At 39.8% G+C, this 19597-nt stretch overlaps 1 protein-coding gene across 2 annotated transcripts in view; it reads left to right on the top strand.

Moving 5' to 3' along the window:
• CENPF (centromere protein F) overlaps positions 1-16127 on the top strand; it is a 61164-nt gene extending 45037 nt beyond the window's left edge. Inside the window, exons 14-20 of one of the 2 annotated variants that reach the window (XM_003814155.5) lie at positions 200-352; positions 3232-3408; positions 4386-4547; positions 6798-6960; positions 8491-8967; positions 10404-10582; positions 15141-16127. In XM_003814155.5, the coding sequence (XP_003814203.4) occupies positions 200-352; positions 3232-3408; positions 4386-4547; positions 6798-6960; positions 8491-8967; positions 10404-10582; positions 15141-15344 (1515 nt within the window). In that variant the 3' untranslated portion in view covers positions 15345-16127. The remainder of the gene's footprint in view (positions 1-199; positions 353-3231; positions 3409-4385; positions 4548-6797; positions 6961-8490; positions 8968-10403; positions 10583-15140) is intronic. The other variant, XM_034946846.3, reaches the window with a different exon arrangement.
• The last annotated feature ends 3470 nt before the right edge of the window (positions 16128-19597 follow it).

The raw sequence follows: 19597 nt of genomic DNA, 5'->3' as shown, positions 1-19597 counted from the left end.
CTTTTCTGGGAAGAAAAGGTAAGCTTACTAGTAGGTTTTGAGAATGTTGAGTTGAGTGGATTAGTAAAGGGGGGATTAGCCAGCTTCCATTTTATGATTGAAGGCTAAAATAAATGGCATGAATATGTTGTTTCAGAGTGATCGATCTGATCAAAACAGACCACCAAAAAGCAGATTCTAATGAAAGATGAAATTTCAGGTAAACAAAATGACTGCAAAGGAAACTGAGCTGCAGAGGGAAATGCATGAGATGGCACAGAAAACAGCAGAGCTGCAAGAAGAACTCAGTGGAGAGAAAAATAGGCTAGCTGGAGAGTTACAGTTACTGTTGGAAGAAATAAAGAGCAGCAAAGTAAGTTTCTTTGTGACAAATGTTATTATGATCTGTTAATTCATTGTGCACACTCTCCTTATTGGTTTCTGTAAGACCTTCTGTTGTTTACCTAACTTATTTTTAGCTCTTGAAAAAAATAGCCCTGTGCTTATGTCATAATCTGATTTATAGTAATCTCTACCATCCAGCACTATCATGAGCCCACAAGGAGTCGTGAGAAACCTCTGAACACATGAAAATATCTGTCTCAGAGCCCAAATACGTTTCCACGGAAGAGGACCCTTGGACCACATTAACGCACAACAGAAGTAGATCTCATGCCGCTTTCAACAAGTTTATCTGCCTTCCTAGCTTGCCACATATTACAGGCTGGAATGTTGCTAGAAACACATTCATTGATCTGCTAGGAACTAACAAAGTAACAGAACTAAAGTCATAGTTTTAGGCAGGGTTAATGTGGCACACCTATAGCACTTGGGCTGCCACTGCCCACTGCCATTTCCATAGTAGATATTACTAATTCATACCCTCCCTTTTTCCTGAGTCTCCTAACACTGTGTTCTGGGTAGCTGCTACCATGCAGAGAGAGCTGGCAGATGAAATGAAACCTGTTTGTCATACCTGATTAAATTATAAACATCCCTATAGCTGTTTAGTCGTCATGCAACTTCATCCCTGAGTAGTATTTAAAGAACAGCAAAATAAGATAGTCATGATTGCGACCCTGAATAATCACAGAAATTCGAAATGATACATGTAATATTCTGTATAAAGAGTTGGAGAGATTTGTTCTTTTCTTTAAATATAGTATTTAATCTATGAAAATGGAAAGGTTTTGGCATCGAATCTCAGGAATGGACTTAGACCATATTCTGGCCATAATGCATGGAAGGAGTTCCTCTGAATGATATTTGTGTATTGCGTCTGCTGAAATCTCTTTTGGTGTTGAGTAGCTTGGGAGTGTCCCAAGTGCGTCATTATTGTATTTTATGTATAGGCACTACTGAGAGGAGAAGTTTGGCCTCAGCCCCATACATACGAATGTGTTAGTTTGCATTGGCTTTATTCATTCATTTATTCATTCTCTAAATAATAAGTGCTAGTAAGGTCAGGGGATAGACTATTGAACCATACCTATCCTGTGTTTCCTGCACTCATGCAGCTTACAGTCTAGACACATACTAAATCATGAAATAGGCAACATGTAACAAATAAGCGGATAAATACTATAAAGGAAACAAATAAGATTCTTTGCTGTGGAATAATTGGGATGTGGGGATATCAGGGTAGGAAACAACCTAATTTAGATAGGGTGGTCAGCAGATTTAGATAGGGTGGTCAGCAGATGTCACTTGCAAGATGACGAGTCAGCTATGCAACGACCAGGCAGTCTGGGGGAGGCTTCTAGGTCTAGAGAGCAGTGTGGTCAAAGCTCTGGGACTAGAAAGATCTTTGTATTTTTTTTAGAAATTGAAAGGAAGCCATTGTGGCTGGAGCCAGATGGAAAATGACATGCACAAAGATTGGAGGGGTAGGAAGGGTATGGAGGGGGTGGGAAAGGTTTGGGATGGGAATATTCACTTGGCTAGTTCAACATATAGGGAGTATTTAGAAATTATGGGAATGGTAGAAAATGATGGAGAAGAGAAGGCGGCTCAGGGCCTAGCCTGGAGGAACTCTAGCACACAAGGTGAGATGGAGGAAGAAGAGCCAGCAAAGAAGACAGAGAGAAGGCTTGATGAGGCAAACACCCAGGGGGGTCTCATGTTCTGGAAATCAAGAGGAAGGAATGTCTCAAGAAGGAGGGAGTGGCTGGATATAGTGGCTCATGCCTGTAATCCCAGCATTTTGGGAGGCCGAGGTGGGCTGATAACTTGAGTCCAGAAGTTCAAGACCAGCCTGGGCAACATGGCAAAACTCTGTTTCTACAAAAAAACAGTAAAATTAGTCAGACGTGGTGGCACATACTTGGGAGGCTGAGGTGGGGGATCACCTGAGCCCTGGAGATTGAGGCTGCAGTGAGCCATGATTGTGCCACCGCACTCCAGCCTGGGCAACATAGTGAGACCCTGTCTCAAGAAAACTAAGCCAAACCAACCAACCAACCAAACAACAACAACAACAATAATAACAAAAAACAAAAGAAGGAAGGAGTGGTCAGCAGCCCCAGATACTACTTAGACATCGATTGAGATGAGCTTAGAAGAGTGTGCCTTTAATTTGCAGCGTGGAGGTTGATGATGCCATGGAAAGCTTTTTTAGGAAGAGCTGGGACCAATTGATTGGAGCAGGTTAAAGAATTGGAGATGAGGAAGTAGACACCACACATACAGAAACACATACAGAGACAGCTACTCAGGGTCAGGCACGGAGAAGACAAATGCTTCCAGGGTTGGAGTTTGGCCAGTTCTTCACAGTGAAGGGACGGGGCAAAAGATTGGAGGGCATTTGGAAGGAAATTCTTATAGTGACAGAACTGGAGTCTAAGCTGGTCAAGGAAGAAAATGCAAGTCCGGAGGGGATTTGGTGTGAAGATGGTAGTGGTTCTGTTGATGAAGTCAGGAATTATTGCAATGGAAGTACTTTAATAAACAAGGTTGGAAGCATAGGAAGGTGTGGTCCCAGAGTGGTTTAATTGAATTCAAGGTTTCAGAGTTTCTGTGGTCTCTGGATATGACCTTGCGAGGTGGTTGGGCTGGAGCAGAGGAAAGTGTTATTGGAGGTGAAGTCACAATTAAAAGTGAATACATTGCTAAGGATTATAGCACTATTCTGTACAGATTTTATCTTGCCCATAAACATTTTTTTTCCACACAGTACACATTATTTCCTAAAAATATTTCCAGGTTCTTAATTATGAGGAGGTGCTATTATGATTTTATTATTTTTCTGTTTAGGATCAATTGAAGGAGCTCACACTAGAAAATAGTGAATTGAAGAAGAGCCTAGATTGCATGCACAAAGACCAGGTGGAAAAGGAAGGGAAAGTGAGAGAGGAAATAGCTGAATATCAGCTACGGCTTCATGAAGCTGAAAAGAAACACCAGGCTTTGCTTTTGGACACAAACAAACAGGTGAAATGTGGGGTTTGGTTACTAGGGGAGCTGGAGAGTGTATTTTGATCATGGTAAGGCTTTTTTTTTTTTCCAAAAAAAAAATCAATATTCTGGGTTATTACTATGCTATATAATCTTATAAAAGGTCTTACATTAACTTCACGATCTTTTCCCCAGGTCCCTCTCTTATTTTATCAGTTGATTTTTTTTTTTTTTTTTTTGAGACGGGGTCTCTCTCTGTCACCCAGGCTGGAGTGCAGTGGCATGATCTCAGCTCACTGCAAGCTCTGTCTCCCGGGTTTGCACCATTCTCCTACCTCAGCCTCCCGAGTAGCTGGGACTACAGGTGCCCGCCACCACGCCCGGCTAATTTTTTGTATCTTTAGTAGTGATGGGTTTTCACTGTGTTAGCCAGGGTGGTCTCGATCTCCTGACCTTGTGATCTGCCCACCTCGGCCTCCCAAAGTGCTGGGATTACAGGCGTGAGCCACTGCGCCTGGCCCAGTTGATTTTTTAAAAAGGTATATTTCCATTTTGGAGTAGAATAATAGGAGAGTTGCAAAGTCGAAATAGTCCTTGGAAAGGCAGGGGTTTTTTTTTGTTTTTCTTTTTTTTTTTTTTTTTTTTTTTGAGACTGAGTCTTACTCTGTCACCCAGGCTAGAGTGCAGTGGCACAATCTTGGCTCACTGCAGCCTCCGCCTCCTGGGTTCAAGCAATTCTCCTGTCTCAGCCTCCCGAGTAGCTGGGATTGTAGGCGCCTGCCACCACGCCCAGCTAATTTTTGTATTTTTAGGAGAGACGGGGTTTCACCACGTTGGCCAGGATGGTCTTGAACTCCTGACCTCGTGATCTGCCCACCTTGGCCTCCCAAAGTGCTGGGATTACAGGTGTGAGCCACTGCGCCCAGCCGTTTTTTGTTTTTCTTACTATGTTTTTTTAGCTGTGCCTCCTGGCTAAAGTAACATTTTGGTTTTTTTTGTTTGTTTTGCTCTAGTATGAAGTAGAAATCCAGACATACCGAGAGAAATTGACTTCTAAAGAAGAATGTCTCAGTTCACAGAAGCTGGAGATAGACCTTTTAAAGTCTAGTAAAGAAGAGCTCAATAATTCATTGAAAGCTACTACTCAGATTTTGGAAGAATTGAAGAAAACCAAGGTATGTTCACTTTAATTTGCTTCATGATTTCGAATGGTTTATACAGGTGGTAGTGATTTTAATGGTATAGCATTAAATGTTTTCATTTTCATTTTATGAAAATTTTTGGTAGTCAAAAATGATGTCATTCATCAGTTCTCTGCTGAGTTATCTTTAAAAAAAATCAGTGGGTCACCTACAGTCTCATAGCTGGAATAAGCTATCCATTGCCTCATGCATCCTCTCAAACTAGAGGATGTTAAAGACTTCTTGAGATAGATTTGAAGATCCAGCCACACAGCAGATGAGGGCAGGCTTCTTAAGCTATAGAAAACAGTCTGATGGGCAATACCAAATCTTGAATGAGCTGTCTCCAACTTCACTGTCACCATACTCACTTTCCTGTGGCTTACGGGGAGATCAAAGTGTGGCAGAGCACCTTGGTCAGGCAGACGTGTGGATATTTTCCTCTTCCTCTTCACGCAAGGATCATAGAACTTTTTTTTTTTTTTTAGGAACAATGAAGGTGAACCCTAGTCTCAGGATTGCTAGTCTCAAGATGGTACCACTGTAATTCTACTTGGAAAAGGAGGTGTTTTCATTCCTACAGATATTTTTCATAAGATAAATACCCACAGTGTATAATAATGAACCTGGATAATAAATATCTTCCAGCAAATATTTTACTTAGAAGACGATTATATTTTTAAAATTTTGAGATTAATTGAATATATACAAACAGAAAACTAGGTATAAATTTATTATGTTTATGGCTCTTATTACAACTATCAAGGTAAAGGAAATTTACCAATTAAATACAAAGTAGTAAAATTCAAAATCACAATAATTAATAATGTTCTGCTGCTACAAAATGAGATGTTGGGTTTAATAATAGAAGGAAGTAGCACTGTTGAAATAGAATTAAATGGGTCTTGAATGCATTTGTGATTGGAATCAGAAGTCGCGAGTTCTGAAAGGGTAAGGTTTACTGCAACATTGCTAATAAATAATTTCAAGATGAAATATACAAAGATGAGATCCAAGCTCTAACGTTTACTTGCAACATGAATATGGTACTGGGTTCTTCTCCGTCCGCCATCCTCGTTCCCCCTCCTCCTCCTGCTGCTGTTTGGTCTTCCTTTGGAAATTCATGATGCCATATCAGATGGTTTTAGAATTCTGCATTTTAATAATGTAATGCATATGCCATATATAATATCCCAGTGGGATCTGCTATAATATTGCATAATCAAATTCATATTTCTGCAGCAAAATGTGTGGATACTCTCACAAGGCAGGATAAATAGAGACTATACATACTGGGCCAGGTGTGGTGACTCATGCCTAGAATCCTAGCACTTTGGGAGGCCAGGGCAGGAGGATCACTTGAGGCCAGGAATTTGAGACCAGCCTGGGCAACATAGTGAGACCTCATCTCTTAAAAAAAAAAAAATAGTTGGTTGTGATGGCACATACCTATAGTCCCAGCTATGCGGGAGGCTGAAGTGGGAGGATTGCTTGAGCCCAGGAGGTCACACAGTGAGCCATGATGGTGCCACTGCATTCCAGCCTGGGTGACAGAGGGAGATCCTGTCTTAAAAATAAGTAAATTAATTAATTAATAAAGACATGAACACCTTTATATCTATTCAGGTTGGATTTTGCCTCTAAATCATTTTCATAGTTCTGTTTTTTTGATTTGGGAATTGTGAATAAGAATGTGAACTTGTACCACTGAGAAGCGTATGAGGACACAATTCTCCCATCATTCTGTTGTCTTTCTACTCGAGCCACAATGAAATTTAAATTTGTATAGTGAGCTAGAATATCATTTGGCCTTCACTTGGTATGGCTAAAACAAATACCAAGGCAGGTATTGAAACTGTAACAGTGTGATTACAAATGGGAACACAATTCTGTCATTGAGAATTTTGGACTCACCAAGAATATGTTCCTTGTCTCCCTGTCCAGTAATCCAATGCGATTCCCACTGGATAAATACAGACATAGTGGGCACTTAATAGATATCTCAGGAACCGTAGTTTATACTTGTGATACTAAGAAAGAGAATGACAAAACCACATTGTCAGTTGGGGGGACTTAGGAAACTGAGTAGAGAAGGTGAATGGTTTTGTGCATCTTTAGATGTTTTGTATTGAATCTAATAATTCTTAAATTTACAATATATGAATCTTATATCTCATAATTATTTTTCCATATGCTTATAAAAAGAAATTCAAGGTTTTAAATGGAATTACTTTTATTTTGTAGATGGACAATCTAAAATATGTAAATCAGTTGAAGAAGGAAAATGAACGTGCCCAGGGGAAAATGAAGTTGTTGATCAAATCCTGTAAACAGCTGGAAGAGGAAAAGGAGATACTGCAGAAAGAACTCTCTCAACTTCAAGCTGCACAGGAGAAGCAGAAAACAGGTGGGTGTTAACTGGGGCACATCAACTAGCCAGAACTCTTTTCCAATAGTGAAATAACATATGGTGTGTGTGCATAGGAACTATTTTTATTGCTGTGTTCTATTACTGAGTGCTGATTTTTTACCATTAATCCATTTTCCAATTTCTGAATTTTGTGCTTATCTTGGGATCATTATAGGACTCAGAATGAAGCCTTTTTTTGTTTCGTTTTTGAGACAGGGTCTTGCTGTGTCACCCAGGTGGGAGTGCAGCGGTGCCATTATGGCTCATTGCAGCCTCGACCTCAAAGCGATCCTCCCACCTCAGCCTCCCGAGTAGCTGGAACAATAGACAGGCGCCACCACGCCCGACTAATTTTTGTATTTTTTGTAGAGACAAGGTTTTGCCATGTTGCCCAGGCTGGTCTTGAATTTGTGGGCTCAAGCAATCTGCCCACCTTGGCCTCCCAAAGTGCTGGGATTACAGGCAGGAGCCACCATGCCTGGCCTGAATGAAGCCATTTTGAAATAGAATTATCGCATCTTCCATTCTATAAAACATGGAAAAAACTGGTGGTACTTTTTGCTAATGAGCCATTCTAAGAAGAGTTTTTTATGTCGATGTCCAGTTACGTGGTTTCTTTGTCAATAGATTGGCATCAGAATTGGCTTTGGTAATTTATAAATAGCTGATTCTGGTTATCCTCAGTCCATTCGTATGGGTCAACTAAAGGGAACGGGTGAGGGTGGGAGGCATATTTTTAGTTGTGCAGGCAAAATAGAAAAGGAAAGAAATGATAACTCTCCTTGTCACTTTTATCCACTTATACCCCTGGAGTGGCATGTGCTTACTGTGTGGATAGAGGATGACAAGCATAATCTGACTGGCTTCTCTGGTCTGTAGTGTAGCAGGATGTGGGTCAACAGTCTTCCCTGTTGGAAACAGTGCTCAGGGTAGATTGGGGCTTCAGGGGATTTTTCTAATGGATTTAATACACCCATGGCAGCTACAAGTTGACCAAGATTCCCACCTTTATAGTGTTCCCCCAAACCCTTTTTCATCAGACCCTCCATTGCCTTCAGATGCTTTCAGAGTGTTTTTTTGGATTTGCCTGGTCATCTGTTAGAATCTTGTCTCCCAAAGCCATACAACAGAAGCTTCATAATCTTTGCTGACTTCTGTTCATCCACTTATGGTAGACAGAATGGACTGGGGAAAATAAGGATGTAAAAAAATGAATTTATTTGATTGGATATAACTGACGCTGCAAGAACGTTTAACGAGTTGGCTGAAATACGAGTTTGAGACTTTGGTGGATTTTATTTAAGCTGTCCCAATGAGTGTCACAGGACTAGAATATCTGCCTTGATATGATATACCTCCCGAACAAAAGTTGTTTGAACTATAAGAACATATACAGATATATCTCCCCAACCTCTTCAAAAAAAAAAATCAAAGAAAGAACACGTCTAAGATTATCTGCTTCACGATGCCCATTGTTAACTAGAGAAGCATCAAGTTGCACATGATGTGTTGCTTTACTTTGGACAGGTACTGTTATGGATACCAAGGTCGATGAATTAACAACTGAGATCAAAGAATTGAAAGAAACTCTTGAAGAAAAAACCAAGGAGGCAGATGAATACTTGGATAAGTACTGTTCCTTGCTTATAAGCCATGAAAAGTTAGAGAAAGCTAAAGAGATGTTAGAGACACAAGTGGCCCATCTGTGTTCACAGCAATCTAAACAAGATTCCCGAGGGTCTCCTTTGCTAGATCCAGTTGTTCCAGGACCATCTCCAATCCCTTCTGTTACTGAAAAGAGGTTATCATCTGGCCAAAATAAAGCTTCAGGCAAGAGGCAAAGATCCAGTGGAATATGGGAGAATGGTAGAGGACCAACACCTGCTACCCCAGAGAGCTTTTCTAAAAAAAGCAAGAAAGCAGTCATGAGTGGTATTCACCCTGCAGAAGACATGGAAGGTACTGAGTCTGAGCCAGAGGGACTTCCAGAAGTTGTAAAGAAAGGTATGCCTAATTTAAAAACAAAATTATTTGTGTTCTTTTGAAATTCCATATAATGGTTCACATATAAAAAGACAAAAGTATTTGCTTTTTTACATTATTGTGCAATAATCTCATTGACGTTCATAAGCAATAGTCTGCTTTTAAATGGATGAGGCATATATTTTCCTCTAGGATCTAATTACTTGTGTCACATTAACAAAAGAGCTGGTAGATTGGAAAAATGACTGTCTAAAATCTGTTTGGAATTTGTTATTTGAATGCTGAAAAAAATCATTAAATTAAGGACGCCCGTCAGAGTTTCCTACCCTTTGGTCATGTCTGACCCAGCTAGCAGGTGAGCTGGAGGGTGCACCCTGTGATGCTGGCCCCCTGGCTGGAGCCACTGACTACACTTTGTTTTGTTTTTGTTTTGTTGTTTTAATCTTGGTTTTCCCCCAAGTCTGGCCCAAGGACTGGTGCCATTCTAGGAACTGTTTGTTATTGGTTCCCAACTGAAACAATGTATTGTAATTAAGTAGGAATTTAGAAATTTTCATAGCAACTTGATATTTTTGTAACATCCAAGCACATATCATGTTTTCTATTGATTTGTTCTCATTATATTATACAAAAATATTATTCCACAGCAGATTGGAAATTCTTCGAACCCCCTCTGCCCCCAAATATCAAAACTGATTCTTTGCCATTGATGGTTTGAAAAGCATTGTTCTGAGTAACTCTAGCCCAAAAATAGTTATCTATCTCTCACTGGTAATTTTTATATGTAGTTAAAGTGTAAAAAACAAAAACAAATGCTGCTTTAGTTAGCCCTGAATGCAGTTCTGGAGTGTGTGTTGATACACTAACTCTTAGTATCCCTGGGATTGACTTTCTTTCCTGGGTCATCCAAAGTCATGTCACTTCCTTCTGTGGAAAGAGACAACGCGAGTGAGTGTGAAATCACCTTTAGAAAGGTCAGTTTCTCTCCTCCCACCTACATGAGAGTGCTGGCCTGAAGTAGCTGTTACCATTTTACATTTCCCCCCTTTCCCTTTCTTTTTTTCTTTATCTTTTATTTTTCCATTATACCCTCCTTTTTTCCCCAACCCAATTTTACAATAAGGCCTGCTGGCATTCTTTAGATCTTAGAAAAATGCAAAATAAAACATCTACATAGAAGATAGAAGCAGAAAAAATTTTTTCTGTGTAGTGTTATTTTCCCCTTCTTCTCCTATTGTTGTTTTCTATGTTTCTAATAAGAGAAAACCTGTTAGTTATTTGATTCAATTTGGTGACTCCCAGGGCAACTGTGAAGTGTAATCCATTGACCACAGTGGCTAGGACAAAGTATTTTTTGGAGTTTGCATTATCCTTGTTAAAACCACCTAATGAATATCTTTTCCACTGTAGATAGAATTGGACCTAGCAGTGCTGACAGTTATTTTTTTTGCCCTTAGGGTTTGCTGACATCCCGACAGGAAAGACTAGCCCATATATCCTGCGAAGAACAACCATGGCAACTCGGACCAGCCCCCGCCTGGCTGCACAGAAGTTAGCGCTATCCCCACTGAGTCTCGGCAAAGAAAATCTTGCAGAGTCCTCCAAACCAACAGCTGGTGGCAGCAGATCACAAAAGGTAAACTACTGTCAACATCCGTCTACTGTTTGAGATCCAGAAAATTGCAGTAGTACCTGGGTGAGGATTGGGCACTGCACCCCCGATTCAGGAGCGCTTTCAAAAAGTCTGACCTTCTTGGTGTGGTGTAAGTCAGTCAGTAGTGAGCAAGTGACCGGGTGAGCATTACAGTATCAGGGTACATGATCTCATCCTTGAGTCAACAGGCCACTTATATGTAGTTTGATGGAAAATGGCATTGTTACATCAAAACTCAGTGGATTTCTAAGAAAGTTTCAGGCGTTACTGATGAAGGATTTGAAGAGGTAATTTTCCTTTTCGCCACTGGTATTAGTCATTGTTTGTTTCAAACTTTATTCTCACTTATCTGCCCCCAGCTGCTAATTCTTTATTGTTTTTATTAATCCTTTACTTTCTTAAAAAAAAAAAAAGCACATATTTCAATAGATATCTAAGGAAAGGAACTCTGTTTATAGATCTCTCTATTTTGATTGTTGAGGATACAACAGGATCTTAGTGACTTCTGTGTACCCTACAACATCCCAGAAAATGTTATGTAGAGCTTAGAGAATATTTGCTTAACAGATCTTTATTCCTGTTACTATGATCCATACCAGCAGCTACCATTTAAGTATGCAAAGTATATGCATTTTATTTATCTTTCTCATTTTATTGAACTCTCACAGTAAGTGGTATTATAAAAGAGTGAAGAACGTGAGACTCATAAAGATTTAACCTCCCAGTGTGAACCCCTACTTCCTCTCAACTCCACAGTCTTGATCTTTCTACGATACCAGTGTTTCTCAGACTGGGGACTAGGGGGATATTTTTGGAAGTTGCTGGAATAGCTTCAAAGAGTTTGAACAGTCTGTGATTTTACCTTGATTGCTCACTTGTCAGAGTTTGATCAAGTATGCGAGCTGATAACCTTGAACCAGAAAACAAAGCTTTGAAAGTGTAATAACCCCTATTTGTGTAATGTGATAATTCATAAGTGAGCAAGCACGTTCTTAGGATTTGGGATACCAAATATGAACACATTGGTGGTTACACGTGGGCGATCTAAAGAGTACAATATATTTAGATTTCTTGATGTAAACATCACAACAACAGATTCGCAAATTTCTTTTTGTTGATGTGTAAGAGCTATAAGCATTAAGGAGTTATGCTTAGTAATAAATTTGTTCATCATATACATTATAATAAAATTTTTATTCAAGTATGAAGAAGAATGCTCTGAGATTTTCTTTCACTAAAGTGGACCCATTTGTTACTCTTATTAGAAATAGTCTACCATTTTGTGCAAATTTTTCTCCCCTCCCCTACCAAATTCTCTGTTACTCACATTTGGATTTAACTTTTGCATGCTGCCAACAACAAAATACTGAAGTATATACTGGAGAATATATATTTAATATACTGAATATACTGACTTTCCAATGAACATGAGAACAGCTTCTCTTTTAAGCAACTAGTGCCCCTAAACAGTGGAGCTACCAAGCTTGTCCAAAGCTGTCAACTACAAGATATCCACTGGATACTGAATACAGGAGGAGTCAGGTTTAGGGTCCTGATATGGGCCATACCATTTTCTTAGAAGGGTGACTGGGAGCCACCCTTTCCCAAACCTCAGTAAAAAGTAACATCCATTCCTGTTTGTCTCACACTTATGGAGATCAAATGAAGTATTTGTCTGACTCTCTTAGAACAGAAAACCATGACATATAGCTGGTACTCTATGCCTCCGCTGTCTTTAGGCAGCTCACTTTATTGTAATCTCTTGTTTAAATATCTGTCTTCTGATTTGCAATCTGAGTTCTGTGAGGTTACTGATTACATCTATAGTTTATGTCTAATGCAGTGTCTGACATTCAACAAATATTCACTGAATGAATGGAACTGTGAATGTCCTGAAGTGATTGCATTAATAGATGTTTATAAAGGCATGCTAGGAAATGGTCTCAGAGTCATTTTTTTTCTGTTGCGAAGAACTGATGGTAAAAGCAGTTTGCATGCGGCGTTCAGACTTACTATCTAGGAAAAAGAGCTTTGCACGCTAGGGGGCCTGCTCTCCTCACTGCTGTTGAATCTGCTGAGTAGGGAGTAGTAACCATGGTTTCTGCAGATTTTGTTCAGTGCATTAGCTACATGCTGTTCAGTAGGCACCAGCAGTTATGAATGGCTAAGCAATTTTGTGCACTTGCAAATGAGGAGGGGGACCTTTTGAGAGCAGTTATAGGAGAATTCATGATTAGATTCAAACTCTTCAAAACCTAGCCCAGTAATTTTTAATTTAATTCAGCATTTTCTGAGTTGCCCTGTAAAATGCTTGCTGCCTCATCTGTTAAGCGTATTACATCACTTAGTTTTAAGAATCTAGAATGAGGTATTATTTCCCAAAGCAGTTGCTTAGAAACTCAGGGTTGTGAGTTCTCCTTTGAGGTGACTGGCTGGGTTATGAGAGACAGTTTCCTAGGTCATTTAGCAAGACCTTTAGTAACATCTGACAAGTTCAAAGGGGAAAAAACTGGCAAAATGCACATGAGGTAAGGATCATTCTCTATTATGTCACTGGGATGGATTAGCTCAGGAACCCCTCGTTTGTTGGGAACAAGGGAGACAGCGCTTGTAGACCTGATCTCCTGAACCTGGGCTTTGTGATCAGTTCCAGAGGACCGGCCAGTAAGCTGTAGAGCCCATCGTGGATGGTGGTGTTAGTTTTGTGGGGATCTTGCATTTTTTCCTACTTGTGAGGGTCATTTTCACTGAACTATCTGCATATTTGCCCTCTCTCTGTTGCTACTGCAGAATCATTTATGAGACAATTAGGGTATGCTTGCACTATTTTTTTCCCTCCCCTGTGTTATTCTAGGAGGATGTACTATCTTAATAGATTAAATACTTGGTGAATTTGACTTTGTCTGGTTATAGACCATTCTGAAGCTAACTAACCAACAGGAGGGTCAAATCCACAGTTTAAATTCTGATCACAGCTACAGTGTCCTCAATTCAGTATCAGAAATTGAGTCTAGAGGGGAGAAGCCAGAAAGAGTGGACGTTAGCCATTTGATTGGGATAAAGAGTCTTATAGGCTCAAACTTTCTGTTTCCTATGGGCTATCTGTCTCTCTCTTTTTAAATGGCAAACCTAAAGATTTGTTTCTTGTACATCTGGTGGGTTCCAGGGAAACCTTGTCTTTGGAATCACTATTTCTCTTTAAAAAAAAAAAAAAAAAGTACCAGCAAAACTTTGTTTTATTTTTTTCCTTCAACTTTCCATGGATGGTAATTTTCCATTAAGTCCTGACCTTCCAAGGCTGCGTCTTTTCAGTGTCCTGGACACACTCTGAGGGAGAAGTGAGCTTTCCTGGGATTTGATCTGTTGGCCAGATTTACTATGTTTCATGTAATGAAAAGTATTTAACTGCCTTTTTCAAACCACATGCTTCCTATGGAAAGAATATAAATGGGAAAATAATTTCCATTCCCTTTTCTTCTTGCATCAGAAGGAGATCCCTGGAAGTCAGTTGCTCAGGGAGTGTCTGTCACGTAGTTACTTCCCAGCAACTGTGCTGGACACAGATCCTTGTGTCCATTATGCAAGAGGCCCTTCTCCTTTCTCTTTGAAAGATCTTCCTACTTGAATCTTCCACTCTTGCCTTTAACTTTGGTTAGGTGAAGCTTTCCTATACTTCATTTTTCTTGCACTTTTTTCTCTTTTTTGACCGTGTATCTTTTTTCACTACTATATAAATTTCCATTTTTTTTTTTTTAATCTTGCTCTGTCCCCCAGGCTGGAGTGCAGTGGCACTATCACGGCTCACTGCAGCCTCAAACTCCTGGGCTCAAGCGGTCCTCTTGCCTCAGCCTCCTGAGTAGCTGGGACTATAGATGTGAGCCACTAAGCCTGACCGAATTTCAAAAAATCTTCACTCACCAGTTACCTTACTCTCTTATCTACTTAAAGTCTCAAATTTTCTGAGATATCTCTTTCCTTTAAAAGGCAGGATGTTTGAGAGGGGATTTATTCTTTCCGGACTTTATTGTTAGATAGCTGCCCTTCTGCTCTAGTCCAAATTCAATATGGAAACAGCCAGCCATAAAGGGAGAATGATTAAAATACCCTGAACAGGTCCTCGGTCATTTTAAAATTTTCCACCCTGTGGAGGTAGTATTACTCATTTGGGTTACACTTGTTTTAAACAACAGGAATGGCTAGTTAGGACCACAGAGGCAGGTTTTTCACTTAGGAATTCACTGGATGTGTACCATGTGGTCAAGCATGTTGTGGGCTCTAGGGATACATAGGTAAATAGGGCATAGTCTTTGCCATCAGAGGTGCCAAGGGACGTCTGATGACTGGTTAGAGGTTGTACCTGGTATCCTCCTAAGTTCTCTGTCAGATGGGGCCTGTTCTCAAGGAAGAGGAAATACTACAATTATATATAACTCCTAGAGAAGAAGAACTTAATTTAAAACTTAGTGACATAGTGCTTTATTTTTCATGTTGTGGAAATGTGAATGTGATTGAACCTCTAACAGAGATGTTTGTGTTGCAGGTCAAAGTTGCTCAGCAGAGCCCAGTAGATTCAGGCACCATCCTCCGAGAACCCACCACGAAATCCGTCCCAGTCAATAATCTTCCTGAGAGAAGTCCGACTGACAGCCCCAGAGAGGGCCTGAGGGTCAAGCGAGGCCGACTTGTCCCCAGCCCCAAAGCTGGACTGGAGTCCAAGGGCAGTGAGAACTGTAAGGTCCAGTGAAGGCACTTTGTGTGTCAGTACCCCTGGGAGGTGCCAGTCATTGAATAGATAAGGCTGTGCCTACAGGACTTCTCTTTAGTCAGGGCATGCTTTATTAGTGAGGAGAAAACAATTCCTTAGAAGTCTTAAATATATTGTACTCTTTAGATCTCCCATGTGTAGGTATTGAAAAAGTTTGGAAGCACTGATCACCTGTTAGCATTGACATTCCTCTACTGTAATGTAAATAGTATAAAGCTATGTATATAAAGCTTTTTGGTAATATGTTACAATTAAAATGACAAGCACTGTATAACAATCTCTGTTTGTATGTGGATTTTACACTAAAAAAATGCAAAACACATTTTATTCTTCTAATTAACAGCTCCTAGGAAAATGTAGACTTTTGCTTTATGATATTCTATCTGTAGTATTAGGCATGGAATAGTTTTGTATCGGGAATTTCTCAGAGCTGAGTAAAATGAAGGAAAAGCATGTTATGTGTTTTTAAGGAAAATGTGCACACATATACATGTAGGAGTGTTTATCTTTCTCTTGCAATCTGTTTTAGACATCTTTGCTTATGTAACCTGTACATATGTGTGTGTGGGTATGTGTTTATTTCCAATTAGGGCTGCAGGCTTCCTAGAGGTGTGCTATACCATGTGTCTGTCATTGTGCTTTTTTCTGTTTTTAGACCAATTTTTTACAGTTCTTTGGTAAGCATTGTCGTATCTGGTGATGTATTAACATGTAGCCTTTGTTTTCTAATAAAATAGTTGCCTTCGTTTTCTGTAAGAATGATTCCTAAGTGTAAAGGTATTCGAATATTGGTACTATTTCTTGCTAATTACAACAGCCTCTTATACAAGTAAAAATGTTTGAACAGATGATACAGATCTTTAAACAAATGATCTTAGCATATTTAGCTGTATTAAAAGACACAATTTGGAATATCGGTCATAAGGAGTATATGGGAATATAAGACGTCCAGCCCTGTGCCTCCTACATTCTGTGTCCCCATTAAACCACATCATCAAGGATACAAGTATGTGGTATTTCCCAGCTCACTTGATGATAATATAGTTTTGAAAGCATGCAGGCATTATAAGCCATGTCAGATCCAAAAACATTTGAACAAGTTCTTACATCCTTGAATCAGGGTAAAAAAGTTTCCCAGGGCATGCGCTAGTAAAAGATCATTTGTTCTTGGCTTTCAGTCCAAATTGATGCACAAATTCCGATAAGCACCGTCATTTATATTTAAAAGTTGTCCTTTGCAAGGTGGCCTCTGTTGTTGGATAATGCTTCAATAATATTAAGCTACTTAGTATTCATCAGCTGAAAGTGATATCCTGACTTTCCTCTTGTTTCTTCAGTTGCTTGGGGTTGAGGTCTGGTGCAATATCCTTACCATAAATCATCCCAGGGCCGCCATGTGCTCAAGGGCATGACCCCGAGCAGACATTGTTGGGATCAGGCCATCAGCTTTATTGGCTGTCTCCAGTGATTGGAAGATTCCACTCTGTAGGCTTTGCTGGGTAGCGTCGTGGGTCCTTGAAAGCATCTCTTCGTATTTTCCTAGGTATGCCATAGCTGCTGCTCTTATTACTTGGATACTTGTTTTTTTGTTCTTTGTTTTTTTTTATTTGAGAGGGAGTCTTGCTCTGTCGTCCAGGCTGGAGTGCAGTGGCATGATCTCGGCTCACTGCAACCTCTGCTTCCTAGCTTCAAGCCATTCTCCTGCCTCAGCCTTCCAGGTGGCTGGGACTACAGGCATGTGCCACCACGCCTGGCAGGTTTTTTTGTATTTTTGGTAGAGATGGGGTTTCAGCATGCTGGCCAGGCTGGTCTTGATCATCTTTATAATTGTAGAGAATTGTTCAAAATCTTGTAAGTGGACAGCCAGGACATTCTTTTCCTCAAGCTGACAATACTTGTTCTGCTATGAGCTGAGCTGCATATGGGATGAAAGTAAACATGCTACCGTTCCAACTTTCAAGTACCTTATAAGCCAGTTGAGTCATGAGTAAGATCCCCGCTGACAAATCATATGGGAAAATGAATCAAGTTCAGAGATCTGGGAATCAGATTCTCATCTGTACAATGAGGAGCTTGGTTGAGATGATTCTTTTACCGTAAATATTGGATAAGAGCTGAAATGGACCTTTGTGTTATTGGGAGTTGCTGGCAGTCTAAGGGGACTGCATCTTCAGTAAGAAAGAAATAAGAACCAAAATTTAAATGTAGCCTGATTTCTATTTCTTGAGACACTCCTCCCCTCACCCTCTCACTTGCCTTCTTTGAGATTTGTGATTTTTCTCATTTGATTCCAGTTTATTTATGTTGTTGGAACTACTAAATTTTCACAGATTTGTTTGCACCTGGGAAGAAGTCAGGGCACTTCTTCCTGGGGGCCCCTAACTCAAGGAGGGGAGACCTCTTCCACTTTCCAACTGGTTTGAGTCTGCAAAAGTTTCTAAATTCTCTTAGCATGGCTCAACACCAATTGTTATTTTAGAATTTCCAAGTTCTTCCAAAATCCTTCAGGCTATGGGCAGTATGTCGTGAAAGAAATTTAAATAGTAAATAAACTGATGAGTTCTTGTAAGCCATAGTTTTATTGCACCACAGTCGGAAGTTGCACTGATCATTAGCATGTTTTTCATATTTCTCTTCTATAGTTAAGGAGGGGGATACAATTATTTTTGAAGAGAACAGTAAGTACCTAAAATTAACTACCACTTGGTAGTTGAGAGTTCTGTGCTCTCCCGCTTCTGTTCATGTGAGCTGACTTCTCTTTGAAGGGAAAGGGGTTGTATGCTAATTCACTGACTGAGGAGAGAATAGAGCCTTGAGTGCTTCAGAAGAGCCTGGCTATTCTCATTTGAAAAGTCTGAGGACCTGAAGCTGCCATCCTACCTGCAAGCCCAGCTATGTATCTAATGCTACTACTCACTTTAGCTTTGGCTCAGCTACTTAAAATACTGGATGGAAAGTCTTACATTTTACAAGGTATTTTCATGTGTGCTGAAACTTCCACCTTTGTGAGGTAAGAGACAGAGGTCAAACTTCTCACTCATAGGCCTGGGGAGATCTTGCTTAATGATAATTGTGTGTCTCCCCACAGCCTTGCAAAATGAAGATTATCCTTATCAAACAGAAGATAAAATAGGCTCAGCGTATTTGGCCCAGAAGTAGCAGAGTTGAGTTTCGACCTCAGCTTTGCAAATACAAAGCCCATTCTCTCTCTTGTTTGTCCTGTAGCTTCTCTGGAAGCAGTCTTTTCCAGAATAATTCTGATAGTATAGATTTTCAGATGATATTAAGTAGCTTTTCCACTTTCTGTGTGCAATGGCAATGAAGATATCTAGGCTGTCTGCATCTGATTTGGGTTACCTTATATTTAATTTCAAAAATGTAAAATGGGACTAGCTATACATTTTAACTCCTAAAAGTTGTCTACCAACTAAAAGTTGTCTACTAACTGAATGCATACGCATTATTTATGTAGAGGTAAATCCTTTCAAAGAGTCTTTTTTGCAGTTCAACAAAGAAACCTTATTAAAAAGTGGGCATGAACAGACACTTCTCAAAAGAAGACATACAAGTGACCAACAAACATGAAAAATTGCTCAACATCACTAATCATCAGAGAAATACAAATCAAAACCACAATAAGACACCATCTCACACCAGTCAGAATGGGTATTATTAAAACATCAGAAATTAACATGCTGGCAAGGTTGTGGTGAAAAGGGAACGCCTATACAGTGATGGTGGGAATACAAATTAATTCAGCCACTCAGGAAAGCAGTTTGGAGCTTTCTCAAAGAACTTATACAATAGAACTACCATTCTACCCAGCAATCCCATTACTGGGTATTTACCCACAGGCAAATAAATCATTCTGCCAAAAAGACACATGCACTCCTATGTTCATCACAGCACTATTCACAATAGCAAAGATACGGAATCAACCTAGGTGCCCATCAATAGTGGACTGGATAAAGAAAATGTGCTACATATACCCCATGGAACACTATGATGCCATAAATAAAAATTAAATCATGTACTTTGCAGCAACATGGATACAACTGGAGGCCATTATCCTAAGCAAATTAACTCAGGAAACCAAATACCACAGGTTCTCACTTATAAGTTGGAGCTAAATATTGGGTACATGTGGACATAAAGATGGGAACAATAGACACTGAGGACTACTAGATGGGGGAAGGAGGAAGGGGGGACCAAGAGTTGAAAAACTATTGGGT

Source organism: Pan paniscus, chromosome 1, assembly GCF_029289425.2.
Source record: "Pan paniscus chromosome 1, NHGRI_mPanPan1-v2.0_pri, whole genome shotgun sequence".
Taxonomy (NCBI): Eukaryota; Metazoa; Chordata; class Mammalia; order Primates; family Hominidae; genus Pan; species Pan paniscus.
The sequence above is the reverse complement of the archived record's forward strand: the minus strand, read 5'-3'. Positions and strand labels throughout refer to the sequence as shown.